This window comes from Phoenix dactylifera, chromosome 7 (genome assembly GCF_009389715.1).
Source record: "Phoenix dactylifera cultivar Barhee BC4 chromosome 7, palm_55x_up_171113_PBpolish2nd_filt_p, whole genome shotgun sequence".
Lineage (NCBI taxonomy): Eukaryota > Viridiplantae > Streptophyta > Magnoliopsida > Arecales > Arecaceae > Phoenix > Phoenix dactylifera.
The window spans coordinates 4,400,800-4,421,360 of record NC_052398.1 but is presented as its reverse complement, the minus strand read 5'-3'; the positions used below and the strand labels follow the sequence as shown (position 1 = coordinate 4,421,360).

Below are 20,561 nucleotides of genomic sequence, written 5' to 3'. Positions count from 1 at the left end.
GGCATTTTGCACTGATTTTTCCGAATCAACGCTTAAAATGAATGTTCCTTTTGATTCCATCCTTTGTCCTAAGCAAAGCACTTGGTTGACGGACTCTAGATATTCGCAGGTTTCTTTATGGACACCAATTCATATTGATGTAATCGCATTGTTTTTGTTCTCACAATCTTCATGTTTTTCTACTTCGACCGTCGGCGCAGACGAGATCACTACACGCATTAGGCCTTGTTAAACTTGAAGCCACCTTGGATGTTTTGTTATTTCTTTTTTCTTGTTTGGCCATGTCAATGTGCATTGAAGTTTTCCCATGTATCCGAGTAGTTTTTCTTGTTTCGTATAAACGGAATGGTGGACTACCTGCATTATACTGAAATCTGCAATTAGTATGAAAATATACATGGGAAGCGAGCATGCTTTAGTAAACCAATATAGATTTCAGTTGAATCTAAATCTTTGGCGTTGTTATATAAAAACTTACATGCAACAGGATCAGGTAAAGGTGAATAAGAGTATAAAGCCATCTACTTGGCTAGCTAGACAAGAAAGGAAAAGAAGTGTCAGTCTAAAATGGAATGAGATAAATGCATAGATGACCCGAAGCTTATATTTTCTTCTGATAGAGCCTTAAAGCGTCTAAGAAGCATTTTAACAAACACATCAAGAGCTGCTATTTCTGATATTTTAGTGAACATACCTAAGTAAATTAATCCATTACACTTTAAATCTGATTCTTTGAAAGAAAAAAAAAGGTCACAAAGCCACAAACATCAAGCAATCATAAATCATGATTACAAGCACATAAAACCAAAAAAAAATCATATGTTACCGCCCACCAAGTACAATGACACCAGAAAATCTTAACCTTGGAATCTAATACCTCTTATAAATCCAATGGTAGCCATAAAAAATATTTGTACGACGGAGTTATCAAACAAACATGAACTAATCATCACTTTTAATTTAAAAAATTGAAAATCCTTATTTATACAAGCTTCAAAGCACGAAAAGATCGGGAGGAGAAGAACGGTAAAGGAGAAATGAAGAAAAAGAGCAAAAACCTCCCTTTGATCAACCACCAAATAGTGATCCTACACCATTGTTCAATTAGCCCAAGGGCAATTTAACAATTAAATCTAAATGAATATTCAGTTTACTAAGTTTGACCTCAGGACTACGATATTTTCCTGAAAATGTAATGACCATTCTGTAATATTATTGAAAATAAAGGAATTGATGCAGAGAAATATAAGGCTGTCCATCCAAAATGCCCAAAACAGATTTAGAATATACGGAACCATGCCCTGCAAACGCAAGCCATACCCGCAAAACATATAGAAAAGAAAATGAAGTATAACAAGATGGTTGAATATGAATAAAGCCTACGGAAGCAGAAACAATGAAAACGCGCACATTCCGCATTAAGAAGCAGCACACCCTTGGTAACAAAAAAAATCGATACAAACTTCTTCGGAAAAGCCAATCACCGAGGTGCCAATGACGGAGACACAGGTTTGCTACTTTTTCTGCAAATAAAATGAGATGTGCATCATCCACCACACTCAGAAAACGAAGAGTACAACGGGTAACATATTCCCATCAAAAGAGCCAACATCCATTCACACACAATAAATATCCAAACCAATAAATGGTCGGCAACCACTACCAAACTATCAATACTTAACAATGACAGAGAATACCAGATTTAAAAAGATAGATGGTCCAAGCTTTTTCGCTGTTCCTACCACCAATAGCTTACCGATAGTCTAGGGATCTAAAACACCTCAGCACAGTGCCATAGCAAATGAGACAATAAAAATGTCTAAAATAGTCATTCCACACATAAATGTCATCCGCTGCTACAAAAGCTTCTAAATCCAGTACCCACAAAGAAAAAGAAAAGAAGGCGAACCTATCAGAAAACCGCTCGTCACCGCAGCATCTCACGCAGTTCTGCGCAGCTCACTTGCCCCATGAGCGAAGTGGCACCGCTCACCGAAAGTGCAGGAACCCTTGGTAAAGTTCTCGCACAACTTAGTCTTATAGTTGTTACCAGGGCCACCAGGTGCTGCCCCAACTGGATTCTTCACTGGCATAGGGGTGTTAGAGCTAATATTGACAATCAACTCTCTGACCATACCGCTAGCATGTTTGATCTGATCAAAACTACCCTCCAGCTCAATGTTCCTCAAGTTGGGGTCTGACTCGTGATCTCGAATGGCCAGCCTGACCCCTGTGATGCGGCAAATCTGCTTGGTATTCACACCACCCTTCCCGATGATGGCACCTGCAAGAGACGCATCAACACTGATCTTGGCAGTGGCTGAGGCACCAAAGCTTGCCGTGGCTGGCATGCCAGCAGGCGGGGGAGGTTCAAGGCGGCCTGCCAGTCTTCCTCCCATTGGAGGTGGGATAGGACCATCATGGGATGCTGGGATGGGCCTGCCAAGCTCTCTTTCCCCATGGGCAAAATGGCACTTCTCCCCAAATCTGCATCCCTCTGCAGTGTTGTATTTGTTGCACATCTTGGTCTTGACAACAGGTCCAGGTGGGCCATCGGGGATCGCAGGAGGCAGCACAGGGTTTCTTGTAGGATGGACGGCTGGGTTGCCTAGATTGGTCATCTGTGCCACTGCCTGGATGCCACCAGGAACATAGTGCAGGAAATGACAACCCTCACCAAATGGGCAACCAGCAGTGCTGCATCATAAAAAGTTACTCAAATATCAGTTTTAAAACTCTGCTTACGGATACAACAAAAGCAATCAGATGCAATAATAGAAACTAAAGCCACATATAAATTCATGTGGTCATCAATGAAGCATGAAGAACTAATGCAAAAAGGAAGGGAAAAAAAGGAGAGAGAACCTTTACTTAAAGATTCAGCATAAATAAATTAAAGCTTATAATGTAAGAATAAGGGAAAGGAGAAGAAAGAAAAAAAGAGAGGAGACAGAACCTTCACGTACAGAAATTCAGAAAAGTATTGACACCTGACTTTAGCACTGAAATGCAAAACCTTTACATGATGTTACCACTTTATGAATTATCATTTCACACTATTGGCACGGGCTAAAGTAAAAGAACCACCCATATAAAATCTTCAGTGTCACATAACCGCACCATAGAATCCTCATGGGGCAACCTTCACATACAGAAATTCAGAAAAGTATTTACACCTGACTTTAGCACGGAAATGCAAAACCCTTACATGATGTTACCACTTTATGAATTATCATTTCACACTATTGGCACAGGCTGAAGTAAAAGAACCACACATCCAAAATCTTCAGTGTCACATCACTGCAGTATATAATCCTCTGTACGAGAATATTTATTTTTTAAAAAAGGGAGAGAAATATGCATGCCAGTGCCTACTGTTATTATCACGTTGAGGATTACGACCAGATAGATACAACCTATTGGATTGGATCTAACCAATGTATCTTGAGTAACAAGACTTCCGGAGAGTGACACCATCCCAAAGAGTGGAAAAATGGAACTGAACTGAAAAACACCACAGAGTCCCCAGAAACAGATCATCTCAAGCTCACATTGCAGGTTAGTAGGCACCTTGTTTGCACCATGCAGCAAATTGGCAACACTAAATCAGGTTTAATGCAGCCACTAAATCATGAAAGCTTTATAAAAGAAACTTGCTATGACTCATTATAGAGAATTTTTCCTTGCATTATGAGATCAATAAGCATGAAGGGAACTCACAAGATTATTCATCAATGAAGCACTTTGCAAGATATCCCATAAGCTCAGTCATTTCAACATAACATCTTTCTACATTGACAATGTTGCTCTTGTTCACCAATATTATCAATAATATCATTCATGTCCCCAGACACAATCATAAACACAACTCAATTTGCCAAATACAAGGTTCCATTAATCATTGTACTTTCTAAATAGACAGTGATTTTTTCTTCAAATTAAGCACGTAAGTTTCACTTAAGGATTTGTGCAGAAGCATCTGTAATTCTTGCGCAGCATATCAACAACAAGAGAACAACAGAGAGTGTTTGGCTACGCAAAAATCTGAGTGGATTTTTCTATAATGATGTTTTAATTTAAAACACCAGGAAGCAGTGGAATTACACGTATAGATAGGAACACATTTCTATATTTTAGAACATATATTGCATCGACTGTAAGAATTACTATTCCTTTTGAAGACATGGAAGTATATGTTTTGTATTGCAAAATATAAAATTGAAACATATTTCAATATGTTAGAACAAATATTGCATTTTCTGTAAGAATTACTATTCCTTATGGAAGACTTGGTAGTATATGTTTAGTATTGCAAAATATACAATTGAACCATACACAAAGTTGAATATATGTAAGACTCCTTATTTCATTCAAGGGATTGCCCACTCCCAAACTTTCTCAATCTCTAAGTTGCCTGAACCAACAAAATGCCAGTTCATACCACACATCTATCAACAATCAACACATTCTTTAGTATGTCTAAGAATACCATACTTGCTAAGATGGATCAAATACAATAACGAATACTCAAAACATGGCCACTTACCAGTAAGATCAATTAACAGTAGCTACATGCTGAAAATATAAATTTACCAAGCCAATTAAAGCATGCTACTCCCATACCTCATAAGCATGTGGATCATATTCCATCAGAAAGTTATAACGTTCCTTTCCTAACCTTTCCAATCTTTAAGTTTATTATCTTCATCGTCATTTGGCTAAACCATTAAATACTTATTAGTAGGCAGGTTCCATTAATTTTTTTTTTTGATACAACGGCCGCTCATACCACTCTAGCATGGGTGCAGCCAGCAGAATCAAGAAAGAGAAGATGACAAAGCACTGGAGGAGCGAACCCCTAACAAGACCAGAGGACCTCTCCAGAATGCTGGGCAGCAAACGAGGCGACCCAGTCAGCTTTCCTGTTCGCCTCCCGATATACATGCACGGCCATGTTCCATTACTTCACAAAGAACATTACATATGTATAGGATATCATGATTCTGCATATGCTCAGATGTTTGATATTTTTGGTGATTAAAGCATGGCTATTTACCAAAGAGCAATTTAAGGTAGCCCACATGCAACGAATACATACTTTTCGAACCAATCTTAGCACACTAATTGTTTACTCATAATGTGATGGATGTGAACAGAATGATACCCAAAGAGTTATAGCAAAGACATGAGAGCAAAACAATATGCGAAAGATGAAATCAAAATAGAACAATTTATGATCATACAAAGTGAACAGCTGTCTCCCAACACAGTCTGAAAACTATTAGGGGCTGCTAGTATTCTATAGGTAAACAAGAATTTTTGATACATGTTGAATACAAGAAATCTTTGGGTGCCACTCAAACAAGACCAGACTAAGACTAGCTGTAAGACAAGTCTAAAGTTGGGAACAGAATCCAAGACCGTGAGTCCACACTTCTCATCAACACCAAGCACAGAACATATAATATTGCATCATATTTCAATAATACTTAACCACCTTTAGTTGGCTCAAAAAAATCATCATAATTAGCAAACAAATAATCATATCGCAGCACTTGTATGAGAAAAACTTCTCATTAAATTTTACCACTATATTTTTTCAAGATATTGCCAATTTTATTCTGATTGTAAAAGGATCAATTCTGCTAAACAAACCAGTGAAGTCCTTAACATCACAATTTCATAGGTATCTGCATTCGATGCTATCAATTCTGCCAACATGTCATGCAAGAATCCCCGCTCAAATTATCATCACCCATCTGTTTAAAATATGAACATCAAACATACATTTCATTTTTCAACACTATAATCCTCAGAAGAAATTTTCCCTTGAGAATCATCAGCAGTGCATGACAACAGAATTTCCAGTTCTAGAACAAGCATTTTTATTCATATCACCTGCCTTTGTACAACTCAATAGGTCCACAAATAAATTATCCCAATTGCTTTTCTATATTTCTACTCTTTCAACCAAGCATAATTTTAAAGTTATTTTGTTTAAAATTTTTATTGATTTTAGCCAAGTTTCTTCTCAGAATATTTTTAGGTCTTAACCATAAACTATATTAAATATCACCTGAGATCAGGAAAAAGATATACAAAATAATTGGATGTTCGTGTTACAAAGCAATACTAAATTTTCATCAAAAGCAATATAACATCAAATCCAACTAACAGTTATTTAGTAAAAGTCAACATGACTAGCAAAAATAAATAGGCAAATTGAGAATAATATACATATATACTAAAAAAAACAACTATAACTAATCTGAAAAATAAATGAAACAATGCTACAAATATAACCATTATTTAACAAATTCATTTCGTATTGTAATTGCCATGAAGTTGCATATAGCTTGGGCAATTTTGATAGCCAAAAGAAGTGTTGTGGCTTCCCAATTTACCCTGTTCAATGTTGTTAACTTGATTAGAGCACATGAACCTGTATCACAATCTTAAATGCCTGATTCATTAGCATTAAAACCACTACTTTAGGGAAAACATCTTTTTTTCCAATTAGATATAAAATTGCAGAAAAAATAAAGGTTGCTATTATGATGTTGATTTTAGATAAGTTAAGATTAGAACCTGAAAAACTTGGTGCAAGGCTTCGATTTGCTTCCTAGACCAGATTGGAACGACTCCGTTTCTGTTACATGACATTAATTATGTGTTCTCAGTTACAATCCTGTTAATTTACTAATCTTCATTGTTCAAGTACATATTAAGAATATTAAAACCATTTCAATAAACGTGAAGATTAACAAAACACCCAGTAAAGCTTTTCATAAAAAGGTGCAATTACAACTATCTTCTAACAAAACAAGTAATCCATAAAAGTATGATTACACTTTAAGGCACCACTTCATGATAGCTCTAGCATCTTCACTAAGAACAAAATCACAACTCAACCCATTCTATTGCATATATATATATTTCCCACAATAGACTAATGTTAGAAACAAATATACTAAGAAACCATCATGAAAGCAATGTACTTTGTGGAATATTGCACAGGGGATGAAAGCTGATTAAACATCACAGGACACTAATAAAACCCTCAAGCATTGCAAAACCCTACTTACCGCATACTAAATCAACATAAAAATATAAATGTTGTCCTTTTGAGACGGTTCAAATGAAAGCATGTGCAGAATGAAAAAAAGAAAAAATCTTTCCACTGATTTTTTTTTCAAATTACCAGAACAAAAAATAGAAACTCATAGGAAAACATCATTTTAAATCATTTATAAGTTCATCCAAGTTTCCCCTTTCTCAGGCGTCTGACAATCGTCATCAGCTTTTGCTGCATCAAATGAACTAATAAAAGGCACAGAAAAGTACAGCTAAAGCAGATAATTCATTAGTAAAAAAAACCAATATCTTTACTAAAAATACACTCTAAATTGCCAAGATGGCAGCTCAACTCTAACAAACATTCTTCGGTTAATAACCAGTGATCATGTTTTTGATGCAGTAAAGATCCCAAACAATAAGTTTTATTTAAAAGTATTGTATTCTTGTGAAGAAAAAAACAGAAAGAAAAAGGCGAGCAGCACTCAAATCTCTACAGATCAATATCGTGTTCTAAGAAAATAAACCATTATTATCTTACGCATAAAAGCTCTCTAAACAAAGCCATCAGCATGCAATCTCAACCATAGTGTTTTGGTGGATGACAGAAATTATACTATGGAGCATAGGGTTTTTCTATATGTTCGTCCAACATCATGATATTGGCTCTAGATCCCACAACTAGATTACAACGATATTTTATACTCCCAGATACAATAATATGCAATCGATATCAGACGAAACACGACCAAGAAACCTAGGAAATCCGCTCTCTCAATAAGCTGCCACGAGACCGTTCGTACAAGCCAAAGAAATATAGCAGATCAGGAAACGCCGTTCGAACTAATCGGTGGAACTAGCAAATCAATCAAACCTAAAATCTTCCCCAGATGAAACAACCAGATGGCCACTACGCACAAAGAAGAAAGATCTCTACATGATGTTGAGCTCCTAGATCTGACTACGAGCTAAAAAGAACCGAATCTTGAACCCTAGAAATCCCGGCCGCCTCGAACAAGCTACCTCCAGATCCCTCGCGGTTCCAACAGAATCCCAAAGATCCAAGAGACGATCAACGGAGAAGCGAGGAACGAAAACCCTATGTCCAACTTACCCTTTAGTCGCTTCTGCCCAGCGGCGCCTCCGTTCACGGCCTCCGGCCTCCCCCTCTTGCGAGCTGTTTCCATGGAGACAAAGAGATCAGGACTGCCAAGAAGCACAATAACACGGAAAGAAATCAGCAAGCCCCTGGCGAGGAGATCGTAGGAAGAGGACTGGAGAAAAACCCTAGCTAGGGTTTGCAGCTGAGGAAACGGCCCAGCCTCAAAACAAGGGAGGAGAATAGAAAGGTGGGGTGGAGATATTTATAGGGAGGACGTCAAGGATCGGACTTAAATTTGGTTTATTGGGGGGCTTGGGCTCCGCGCGGCAAAAGATTGAGGCAAGCGTCGAAGGGCTCGGTGGGTTTAAAAGGGACACGGGAAATTATGAAATAACGAAAATGCCCTTCACGAGGGCACCTCTATTCTCAGGCGGTGACGAGAGCCATCACGGGTGAGAGGCGGTGCGAAGAGGTTTACGAGAGAGCACGCACGTGACTTCTGGTTGGCCGTTTTTGCGGGCCCCAGTAGGCTCACCAACTTAGGCCCATTATCAAGTTTTGGCCCAAATTAGGACCAATTGTAAACAATCAAACAATAAGACTCTGCTATTTGCTGGATGTTCATGTAGGTACCTTCATGTCAGGTTAGTATTTTGCAATTTACGTTGGACTCAAATCAATCTCCATTCAATCTAAGTGTGACAGCCACTTTGTCACGAATACAACAATACAAGAAGACAGTTGAATTATTGCTCTCTCAGCATCCTACTTACTGCTAGGGATGGGATGGTGAGATTATTTACGCTACATATCAAGAACATTTGTTAGGTTGCAAGCAAAGAGGCTTGTAAAAAGGGTAATGCTATTTAGTCTAACTTCGATATCCAATGAATTCTTTTTATAGAGGCCTTGTGTTTGTCAAACAGTTGTTTGTGTACAATACTAATTCCCTTGTGCCATGTGTAATGCCGGTTATGTACAAAATTTTTGGTGATAGGTTTCGACCTCATAGCATTTTTCTCATAGTAGTACAAGCCAAAGGCATGATTCGACCCAATGCTAAGTGGTAATGGGTTAGAAACTTAAAAGGATCAAACTTCATCGAGAGCCTTTTTTGAGCAATGGGCCATAATTAAACTGAAATTTCTGCAGAATTTGTAACTTTGATAACTTATTTGTATATAGTCCATATTAACCCAACAGCCTTTATGGGTCTTTTTTTTTCCTTCATACTAGCAAAGGATGCTGGCATGATAACATTGAGCTAAGATTTAACTCATATTAGCTGTGGACTATACAGACTAGGACTTAGGCAGATCAAATAGGTTGGATTCTTACAGGATATTCACGGAGGAATGCTCGAGCAAATATTCTTTTAGGCTTGCTTCGCTCGAAGGGGCATCGGGTTGTGATTCGTATAAGTGCATCAACACTGACCCCATCCTCTTCAAACCACCAACCAATATTAAAGAAGAATGACAACCATTTAGTTCTCAGAAGATTGTAAGGTAAATCGAGCTCGTCAATCGTGGAAGGAAGATGATTTGTGGTTGATTATGTTTTAGCGTTCATGGAAGGCTTGGAACGCAAGTGTGTCTGAACCTCAAAGGCATCAAATCACCACTGCTGGTACGGTGGTATTTTGAGAGAATTTTCTTAAATAGAATAATATTCAATTAAACATTTAGTGTTCCACTTCTTTAAGGAGCATGGATATTTCACGCTTCCTTTTGCTCTCTTTTTTTTTTTTTTCCTTGTTCGTAGACAGACCTCTTCACTGTTCTTTGTATTTTCGGAAAAGCATGACCAACCTTAGAAAATCTCCTTTTTTTTTTTATAGAAAAAAGGGGAAGGAGGGAGGAAGGGACAAGCCCACCTCCGCGTAGCAGCTTCCACTGGGCTCCCACCCCACCAGGAGAAGGTTCGATGCGGGCAGAAATGACCGTATTGCCGGCCGGTTTTACTCATACTCTCTCCATCCGTGGACCCGATCTGGTTATCCCTCTAGGCTCCGACACGAATACCACGTGTGAGTACGTCACATCTGGTATTACTGAAGCTTCTAGCAGAGCGATACGCCCTTCCAGACTCCGTGTCCGAGCAGGGAGCATGTGGTTTCCACAATTTAATCGACGTCCGTGCGTTTCGATTTCGGAACCACTTATTTGGAAGTAAAGCCACGCTCCCACCAGGCTACCATCTCAGTGGCTCAAAAAATTCTTTTCACAAACACACGTGAAGTGAACGATGGCAATGGCCGACAAAGACATGACTAGGAGGCGGCATGCAAGCCTCAATGAAGAGCTGCAAAGTCCAATAATACTTATGATAAGAAGATGAATAAAACAGAACTTGTCTATAATGAGCTCATGCAAGTAGGTACATCAAACGTCACCCATGCCTTTGAAGTGGCCCCTCCTTGAAAAAAGATGGATGATTTGCGCAAGCTACAGTCCAACGATGCTCGTTTGCACCCAAACACGGCCCTGCATAGTGATTGTGAAAGGTAATAAGCCTTTCTGATCCTGTGAGTAGTCTAGAAAATAATTTCTAAGCTTAGAATACTTAGAGAAATGCAACCAAAAAAAAAAAAAAAGCAATGACAAAATGTTTGATTTCAAAGTTGTTTTAAGAAGCTTGCCAAGTGGATTCCAAAAATCAGTAATAATTTTCAAAAAAAAATCCAATGGTTTCAAAAAACGAAAAAGGCAAAGCAAAAATATCAATCCCCAAAAGAAGTCCGCTTTTCAAAACATTTTAAAACCAAAAGGAAGTTTCCTCAGTGGAGTCAAAATCTTTACAAAAAAGAAACACAGGGAGAGAATAAGTTCTACTCAGTAAAATCAAAATACATTTCAAAAAAAAAAAATTATAACTTCCCCTTAATAACATCAAATTTTGCTCAGCAGAAGTAGTAGAAGCAAAACTTTCCCAAAATTTAAAAAATACATAAATATAATTTCCTTTCACAACAAAGTTCAAAAATCTCCCAAATAGAGCCAAAATTATCAAAAATTTACAAAATTATTCATATTTACAAGAAAAACCTAAAATTATTCAAAACCCTTGAAAAAATTGCATTACTTCTGAAAAGGCCCGAGAAAAAAAAATCCCTTAAGAAAGCCCTAACAAGCTAGCAGACATTCTTATGTCCACAAGAAGAGCTTACTATTTGCTAAATGTTTTGGTTAGCTTCCTCATACCTTGATCGACACTGATATTGGATGAGTAGTACTTTTTCAGGATTGCCTCAATTTCTTTCGGCTTTCAAATTCCACTCCCCAAGCCACAATATGGCATGCATCTGTCTTCTCCACCATAGTTCAAGCAACAGTTAAACGTAACCCACATACGAGGATCGCATTCTATGTTAAACTGCTGGAAGTCACAATAAAAGCACAGCTTGGAAGGCTTCGGTTGACACCAATACCAATATTTGAATATTGCACTCCCTCAATCCTGGCTAGATTAGTAGATTTTCACTTATGGTAGTTCCAAAAACAAGTAATAAAAGCATGGTTTGAGTGCAGTCAGATTTAAATGCAAAGTAGTCACAATACATTCCAACAGACAGTTGGACACAGTTTGAACATATAGTCAACGCAGTCAGTTTAAGTCGTCTCATTACTCAAAACCCACCAAAGATATGAAATAAGACCGTTGCTTACCCCTCAATTTAGCATGAAAAAAAAATAGGAAGCTATTCACACTCTATTTTGAAATAGGATGGCTTAATTTGAACCAACATCGATCCGATCTAGTTAAACCAAATCATATAAACGAAAGTATGAGACTTAATGGCCTTCCCAGGTAAGGCACTAACAAGTCACTGTTAAACCAAATCATATAAATGAAAGCATGAAACTTGATAGCCTTCCCAGATGAAGCACCAACAAGTGACTCCAAACTAAAATCTAAATAGACTATGAAAAACCTTTAACAAGAAACTTGTAGTTGCTTTGTCCCTCCAGGTTGCAGTAGAACAATATTAGTAACCATTGCCAAAAAAGGAGCATAGACTCTCACTGCATGAATTACACCATCTAATGCACCAAGAGAATGATAATATAGATATACAAATTAACAACTTCCCAGGTCACCAAAGCAAATGATAATAATCCTGAGTGCTGCATCCCCTTGAAAGATTACATACATTAATAAGGTTCACCTCTAACTGGAGTCAGCTTCTGCAAATGTATTATGTATAGATGGCCACAAAAAATTGATTGGGTAAAACATGATCAGGCATCTGTCTCAACCAAGACAGAGACGCTTACCTTTTTGACTTCCACCAGAAGTATTTTCTGGTGAGTAATCAAAGAGTGATTGCTCATGCAAGACCAAGCCATGGTTCCGAGTTAACTTTCTGATCTGCGTTGCAGCTGCAGCAGACTCAGAATCATCATGGGCTGAGGTGCCTGGTGTACTCATGCCTCTCCTATGGGGCATCAACTCCTCGCCAATGGTAACAGTATCCATCATCAACTGTAAATCACAATACAAGAATGATGAAGAGGCCACTAAAAGAAAAAAGAAACTGATGACTCCATAAATATAATTAGGAACAAAAGAATTTGATTACATATCATAGCTATAGGTCAACAGTGTCAAGACATCCCACCATGAACATACTAAATCAGGACAGTTGTATTAATGGCACAATGAATCAAATTAACTAAACAGGCATTACTGCAAAAACTGCAACAGGCTTTTACAGTTTCAGGAATTTTGTTACTTTGAGCATTTCACAACCTGATAACAAAGTATTCAAATAAAAAATGACAAAGACCAGAAGAGTAATAGACCGGCTGGGGTTTTGCTGGTATTGTTTTCTAGCGAAGTGTTTTGCTTGAGAAATACTTAAGACAAATAACATATACAATGAATTAGACTACCAAAATGTCTTACCATACTTTAATAAAGAACAAAACATTTGGAATGAATTGGGTAAGAAAGATGGAGACTGTCACTGAATTATATAGTTCCCAATACATACCTTCCAATCCTTACAATCGAATCTGAAGACAAAATGGGTGTAGGAAACATTGCCAGAGGTTACTGCAGTTGCTGAAGGAGCATTTCTTGGAGCTAGTACACAAAATCATAGCCACATTCATTAGCATTATTGCAACAGAATATTGGATACAGCTCAAGAGAATAACAGGCATTCCAAGAGGAGAAACTTACAGACTAGGTGATGCCCACTTTCGTTCACGATGATTTCAGCTCTGCCATCTTTCACTAGAAACGAGAGAGCAAATATGTTCTCTACAGTCTGTGCAAAAGACGTTCTGTTCAGGACCAGATTTTCAAGCCTTACACTTTTCTTCTTTCTCAAGATATCAAACATAGTCGACATATTCCTGTCAGTATCTGTTTTTGCTTCAGACTCGCTATCAGCAAGCTGTACACAATCAAAAATAAAAACCATTTCGAACGATATGGCATTTAAAGGTGACATCAAAAATTGAACAGAATTGTGGTATTGAAAGAGAAAAGGTCATTCAGAGGCACTTCAACTAGACTACCAATATGCTCTCCAACATGCTTGCCCCTCATAGTACTTCACTGAATTTTATGCGACATAGGATGATAACTTCACAGGTATTGCTTATAAAAAGAATTCAGGAATATTTCTATGCATTTGAACATGTGAAATAACTACCGGCTCTTTTGGGCCATTATATGTGATGGAAATTATCATTAACCCAAGTATACGTGACTTCTTGTGACCCCACAGTTTGATGTGTATCAACCACAAGCACAAAAGAAAACACAGACAGAAGAATAGCTTACTGTAAGGCAGGATGGATAAAGATGGTCAAAGAAACAGCATTAATCAAGATCATACTAAAACCTGGATTTCAGTTTCTGACTAAGCAAAACCTGAAATAAACAGAATAGGGAACCAAAGCAAGATTTAAGTTTTATTTTTTCCAAGGCCACTGGAGTCAAGGATCAACTATTATTTGAACAGTTATAATATCAAAAGAACTATAATTTGAACAACAGCTACTTCCTGAACAAAGGAACACCGCAACGATCATTTTCGCAAGTGACGGACATGTTTCATAGAAAAAGACTAGAACATCAAACTTTTGACACGAACTTTTAAGGCATCTAGGGAACAGATACTGACCACTTGGGGAAGAGTACTTTCAGTTGGCCTTGTCCGCTTTCTGTGAACCACAGCCTTCCGGTGTTTCATTTTAGTATTCATGGGACCAACCCTGGCATAATAAATGACAAGATAAAAGTAGATAGAATTGCACATGTACACAGTAATTAATCTACTTAGATACTGTTTCAAAGTCCAAGCCAACAGACTAAATCCACCAAAAGAGAGAGAAAGAAACAGCAAAATATTCACAACACAAATTACTTAATCAAGACGGTCGGGAAGATTCTTTACATAGTGCAGCATCCAGGGAGTTCAATGAAAATGTCAGAGACAGCAAGACCAACATCCACCCAGGAAAGCATGTTGGGAGCACTATCAAAATTTTCTCCTCCACCTTGTTGCCCAAAGTTCCGTAGCATTGCAGTTACAAAATCAGAAGGGGTTACTCCTCCTATTGATTGAGACCTGACAGATGCTGCCAAGGTGTTGATTATGTCTAATAAAGCCTCTGCATCAGCCACTTGTTCCCTAGGCTTCTGAACTGTGACCACAGTAAATGAACGAGAATAATGAGTAACTCTGGGAGTTAGCAGAGCAGAAAACTAGATCAAATAGAAGCATCAAAGACGTATGATAGCAGGAAGAAGCCAGGGAAGTAATAATGATTCTTGATTTCATCTCAAGCACAACAATAATGAAGTGTAGCAGCTATGAGTAAACAACAATCAGACTGTTCCCTCAATTCTTGGCAACATTCTAATTGATTAAACTTCAAATAATGTAGAGTAGGGTCATCACCTAAAATTGAATGAAAGAAAAAGGAAAAAAATGCATGCCGGGTCAGGATATTCTTTACGGAAATAAGCTCTAATAAGAATATTTTCTGCTGAATATCCCAGCATAGCATAACAGAAAAGACTAGCTCAAACACTGCTGTACCATTAAGCTGGCAGAGCAGTAGCCAAACATCTGTAATTCTAAATTCTGAGTCAAATCAGTGCAGTCGCTCTATAAAGCATACAACTAGGATCACTGAATCACTCAATAATAGTAATATGAAGTGTCCATAAATCACCAGTGCCGTATAAATAAGCCTAACATCTGCTGCTAAAATGTTGGCAGTACAGCTGAATTCTGATCATAACTGCAGTGGTTACAACAGATCAACAGTATTGTTACAATTGATTTCTCCTCCAGGGTAAGCCATATCTGATTTCTAATATCACCCATGCATCAACATTCCAATAAATTACAACCACCGTGAAATTATGATCGAAGAAAAACCAGTTTTCGGTGATAGTCTCAGACAAGTATATCAAGTTTGAAAGTTTTCGAACACAATTTTCCAACTTTACACAAAATTTTCCGACGAATATAAATAAAGAACACGACAACTAGGCGTAAAAACGTTGATTTTTCAGATAATTTACAAGAATTTACCGAGAAGATGGAGGCTTTCCACTTCGGTGATGATGGACGTAAACTTCTCCATGTCCACCCTCGCAAGATCCTCTCTTTTGTCTGCAAACCATAAAAGAAGAAGACAATCAAATAAGAGGAAAGATTCGTTCGGAACCGCTTAGGTTAATCCATACCGCTGATGAGATTCTTGACGGCCAGATAACGAGACCGGAGGATGCGACGATCTGTCGCGCCTTGCTCTACCGGCTCGCCGTTGCTGCTCTCCCCTGGCTCTCTAATCTCCTTCCCCGCCCCGCTTCTCGTTCCAGACTCCCGTTGCACCGACCTCGCCATGGGTTCTACGGCAAGAAACCCTGATTATGAAATTTAACGCACCCTGGCCCTGAGATCGCCTCGTGAGAAGGGCGATGCCGTCGGGGATTCTTGGAAATCTAGCGCTCGAGAGCTTTTTATCTCGATGGAGATCCCAATGGGCGGGCCAAAACCTGAGAGCTGGAGGGGAAGAAGCCAAGAAGGCGAGGAGTTGGGGTTTTGAGGGAGAGAACTAGAGGGAGATGGCGACCAGGGCCGTTTAGCCCTTCGAGTACGGAAACATTTTGAGTTCCCGCGCGCACTTTCCCCGGTATCCTTCAGGCTGGCCCTCGGAAGTAGTGCGAGGAGTGGGGCCGTTTCCGCCTCCGAGAAATAAATTTCTATTAAATATCTCGAATAATCATGCAAAAAAAAATTTAGCTATTTGGAGGTTTCAAAATTTGCAAAGTGCCGTCGCATGACCAGTTTATATGGCAGGAAAAGATGGTGTCTCACGTAACATTACGTGATAATTTCATCATGACGGCTACATAAAATTTATAGCCAAAGTTCAAGTTAAACAAATTTAAAAATTTGATGAGCAGATCGCAGTAAATTAAAATTTAAAAAATTAAAAATCTCTTAATAGTTTAATTGTTTTGTATAATTAATTTTAAAGTTACATTTTGCTTTGTGCAATCTTCATGCAATTAAACGCTGCGTATGATGCCTTACGGCAGTTTTAAAGTCACAAACTTCAACTTATAGGTGTATTAGTGGACATTTTTTGCAGTCCACCTTACAGGCTAGGCTAGTATATAAGAAATACATAACTTTGTCATAACCCTCCTTTGATAAGAGTTGTATGATCATCTAGATATTGTATTTGGGATGTTTATTTGTGCAATTTTCTGGTCTTGGCAGTTTTTTTTTTATAATTTATGTATAAATTGTATGAGAATGTGTTGATGAAGATTCTTAGCCAATCAAAACTAGCATCCAGCATGTGGAATGCATGTGAAACATATGAAAAAGGAATAGGAGAGAGATGAGAATCATATAACTTAAGAAACTTTGCACCTCCCTCTCAAATCTCAATCTTATTCTAGATAGCATGAAAGTGATCCTTCTAATCTAATCCGAAAAAATATTACTTGGCTGGGAATGTGAGCTTTAGCAATTTTTTTCTCTTCGCTACTTTTATTTCAAGTATAAAAATAATCTCAATCCGGATAGCACTGATAATGGTTTTTTTCTATTTAAGTTGAAGTATCCTTCTTTTATCTTGAAATATATAAATATATATGGATAATTTAAGAAAAAAATTATTAGTTGAATCAGTTCTATAGACTCAGCAGTGGATCGGTTTAACTGGAAAGCAATATGAAGGGAGAAGGAAGAAGGAGGAAAGGGAGCCAAAGGCCTTTCGATCCTCCATGTTGCTTTTTAGTTGGATTGGTCCAGTGTTGAGACGGTGAATTTGGTGCAACTAATAATTTTTCGTTAAAGAGATACATCTTTATTTACTTTGTTTACTTAAATACGGCTGGATATCCAATGACCATTTAAGAAAGATATTTTGTTGTACGTAATTAGAGATCAAAAATTAGTGACAGGAGATAGTTACCAATGAATTGGCAGCTGCTAACCTCCCCAACCCCACCTCCCCCACCCCATAAAAAAGGAAAAAAGAAATCCAATAACACGCCAACAATCTGGAATCCTAGTTTACCTCTTCATATGGTTTGGTTAATTGTATTTGATCACCATGAATTTTGCACAGAAGGTTCACCTAATTGTTGACTTTTGCAATAAAATATTTTTTTCTTAAACATACACATGAATTTTTGTCCGATTTTCTCTCTAAACCTCAGTATGAGACAAGTAATATACAAATTTAAAAAATATCCCATGCACATTTATTAATTATTCTTTCTATATATTTTTCGAAATTAAATCATAGTTGCAGGAAAACCGGTCCTTACTTTATAGAAGTTTCTCGGATAATCTCTGGAAACGGAGAGAGAGCGTGCAGTTCAGATGGGAAAGAGTATGTGTGTGTGAGAGAGAGAGATTAAGTAGCCTTTTATATTAGAAAAAAAAGGTGCTTAAATAATCTACTGAAAAACCATGATTTTCTGATTCTTTTTTCTTTTTATAATCTCTGGCTGCTGTGGACTCTCCGGTGGAAGGCATGTGGGTTGGTCTCATGAGAAGAGGATAGCATGTAAACATGGATCATGCGTTTTGATCCTTTCTCCGGCATAATATAAATGAGAATTTTATAGCTTGTTTGGTTTTCCGAATATATATATATATATATATATATATATATATATATATATATATATATATATATATATATATATATATATATATATAATTTATAAAAAAATTGAGAAAGATCTCATCTTTAGTTGTAGTTTTTTTAAAAAATATTTTTTATGAGATAATTTTTTTTATTAAGAGCATAACATGTATCTTATACATTTTTTTCAGAAAAATAGGTACATACTCAAATCCTACCTAATTACATGGATGTCAAAGAAAGGGAAACCTTAATTTCATATAATAAATCCAATATAAACCACTTAAAATATATTATTTTTTATGCTCAATCAAACATGTAAAAACTATTTTTTTAAATATGATATACTAAGACGTTAGTTTTCCAAAAAAAAATCAATAGAAAAAAAATTCCTTAGTTCTATGGAAAGATTGATCATAATCCGAACAGTAACTTTATATTTATGATTTTCATGGGCAATCCGATGCAGCATGGATCACTGATGCTTTTTGATCGAATTTATAACTATGTTTTTCTGAGAACTCAGGACCTCTGCTTCGATACCATGTAGAAATCACCATTTATCCTAAAAGCTTAAACTGATAGGATGAGGTAGATTTATTTATATATTTTATATTTTTTTATACTCTCTCTCACATGTGGGCCGGACTTTTCTTTAATGAGCAAGCCCAACATGTGAAATTTTTAATAATTGGGTTAAGAGTACGGAGACAGGATTCGAACTCAGGATCTCTGCTCTGATACCATGTAGAAATCACCACTTATCCTAAAAGCTTGACAACTTAATAAAATATGCGATAATTATGGCGCATTTGACCATGATAACAATAGGATATGAAGGAAATTTTCATGAGAATTCGTTGAAAGTTAAAAGTTGAAAGTTGTATTTAATGCGAAGCCAGGACAGAGAATCCATCATTATCTAGCATGAGTTTTGCTTTTTATATAAATAAATAATTAGTTTCCATCCTGATAAAATGCATATTCTGATAATTAGCATTCTGAGGTTATAAATTCACTTAAAAAAGTTCGATTCTGTCGCATGTTATAAATTCAGATAAAAGTAACGCCATACCCATGCATGGGTATAGAGAGCTATGTGCTATTGCTTAATTACGTGCTTCATGCGGTAGGTCAATCTAGCGTTGCCATGTCGACACGTAATCAAATAAGAAACTCGTCTCCTCTGCTCCCTCGCGTGGTGCAGAGGTCGTCCATGGCATATCGACACCAATCCGATCTCGGATGGAACTTTTCCAGCAGCAAGTCTCCGCTGACTTTTCCGGTAAGATCGAGATCTGCCCAGATTCGGCACCGAGGAGAACTTTTCTGACAAGGTTGAGATCCCAATTCGCAGTGCTGGAAGTCCGCATGGCGTTCCCAACAAGGTTTGGATCAGAGAAGCAGCTGCTGCAGAAGAGTTTTGAGACGAGGCAAGGATCATAATGACGTTCAATGGAGAGTGGAGGTGAAGGAGGGGGAGAGGAAATCGAGCCAATAGGGAGCTGATAGCACGATGTTCAATATCGAGGAGCGAGGGGTCGTAGGGCTTGGTTTCCTTCATTGATGTAGAGGAGTCGTAGGAGGGATGGGAGATTAGGGATTTTTGCTTGATAGAGTGAAAAGCACAGCAGATGGCAGCAGTAGTGGCTGTAACATTCAGTAGTAGCAGTGATGCTTGAGACCTGGGGTGTGCGAGGATGGGCAAAAGGATGGGGAGAGGAAGGAGAAGGCATAGGCGATGCAGAGAAGGGTAATCATAGGAGGGAGAGGACATGATGCCAAGAAGGCATGCAGAGAGGAAATATTTAAGAACATGCTTAAATAACAAGTTTTTTTTTTCTATCCTTCCCAGTATTGTATGCTTGTTTCCAGTTCAAAATATAAAATGGCATGGTTCTAGTTGTGGGCTATCCTATTGGCTGTGAGACTCGCCACCTAGGGTAGGCTAGAAAAGTATGAGGATAAGGTTTTGGGATCAGATCTAGGCTTGCAATGGAGAAAGACACGAGGGTGTACCTCACCATCCCTCTTTGATGGAGGTCTTGGATGCAAAATAGGTTTTCTGTTTCCAAATCAGGGTTTTATGCAGAATGAAATGAAGAAAAATTTAAAAAAGAGGAGGAGAGGGGCAAGGAGAGACATGGATCATCGTACTCTATGTTGATGTTCAAATCATGCTCGAGCATGTTTTGATGATCTAGAGGCGTAGAGGGTGTTGATCAATCCTCTCGGTCTATGAT

General features: G+C 37.7%; 2 protein-coding genes across 2 annotated transcripts; both read right to left on the bottom strand.

Moving 5' to 3' along the window:
* Window positions 1-1,590: 1,590 nt before the first annotated feature.
* LOC103702288 (zinc finger CCCH domain-containing protein 14) lies at window positions 1,591-8,495 on the bottom strand. The gene is made up of 3 exons (XM_008784639.4): window positions 8,189-8,495; window positions 6,589-6,649; window positions 1,591-2,697 (listed from the first exon to the last, which is right to left on the bottom strand). The coding sequence occupies exons 1-3, from the start codon at window positions 8,259-8,261 to the stop codon at window positions 1,941-1,943; spliced, it is 891 nt and encodes a 296-aa protein (XP_008782861.1). The 5' UTR covers window positions 8,262-8,495; the 3' UTR covers window positions 1,591-1,940.
* Window positions 8,496-11,413: 2,918 nt separating this feature from the next.
* LOC103702289 (non-structural maintenance of chromosomes element 4 homolog A) lies at window positions 11,414-16,288 on the bottom strand. The gene is made up of 7 exons (XM_008784640.4): window positions 15,893-16,288; window positions 15,738-15,818; window positions 14,589-14,838; window positions 14,316-14,406; window positions 13,364-13,580; window positions 13,173-13,264; window positions 11,414-12,661 (listed from the first exon to the last, which is right to left on the bottom strand). The coding sequence occupies exons 1-7, from the start codon at window positions 16,050-16,052 to the stop codon at window positions 12,431-12,433; spliced, it is 1,122 nt and encodes a 373-aa protein (XP_008782862.2). The 5' UTR covers window positions 16,053-16,288; the 3' UTR covers window positions 11,414-12,430.
* Window positions 16,289-20,561: the final 4,273 nt, after the last annotated feature.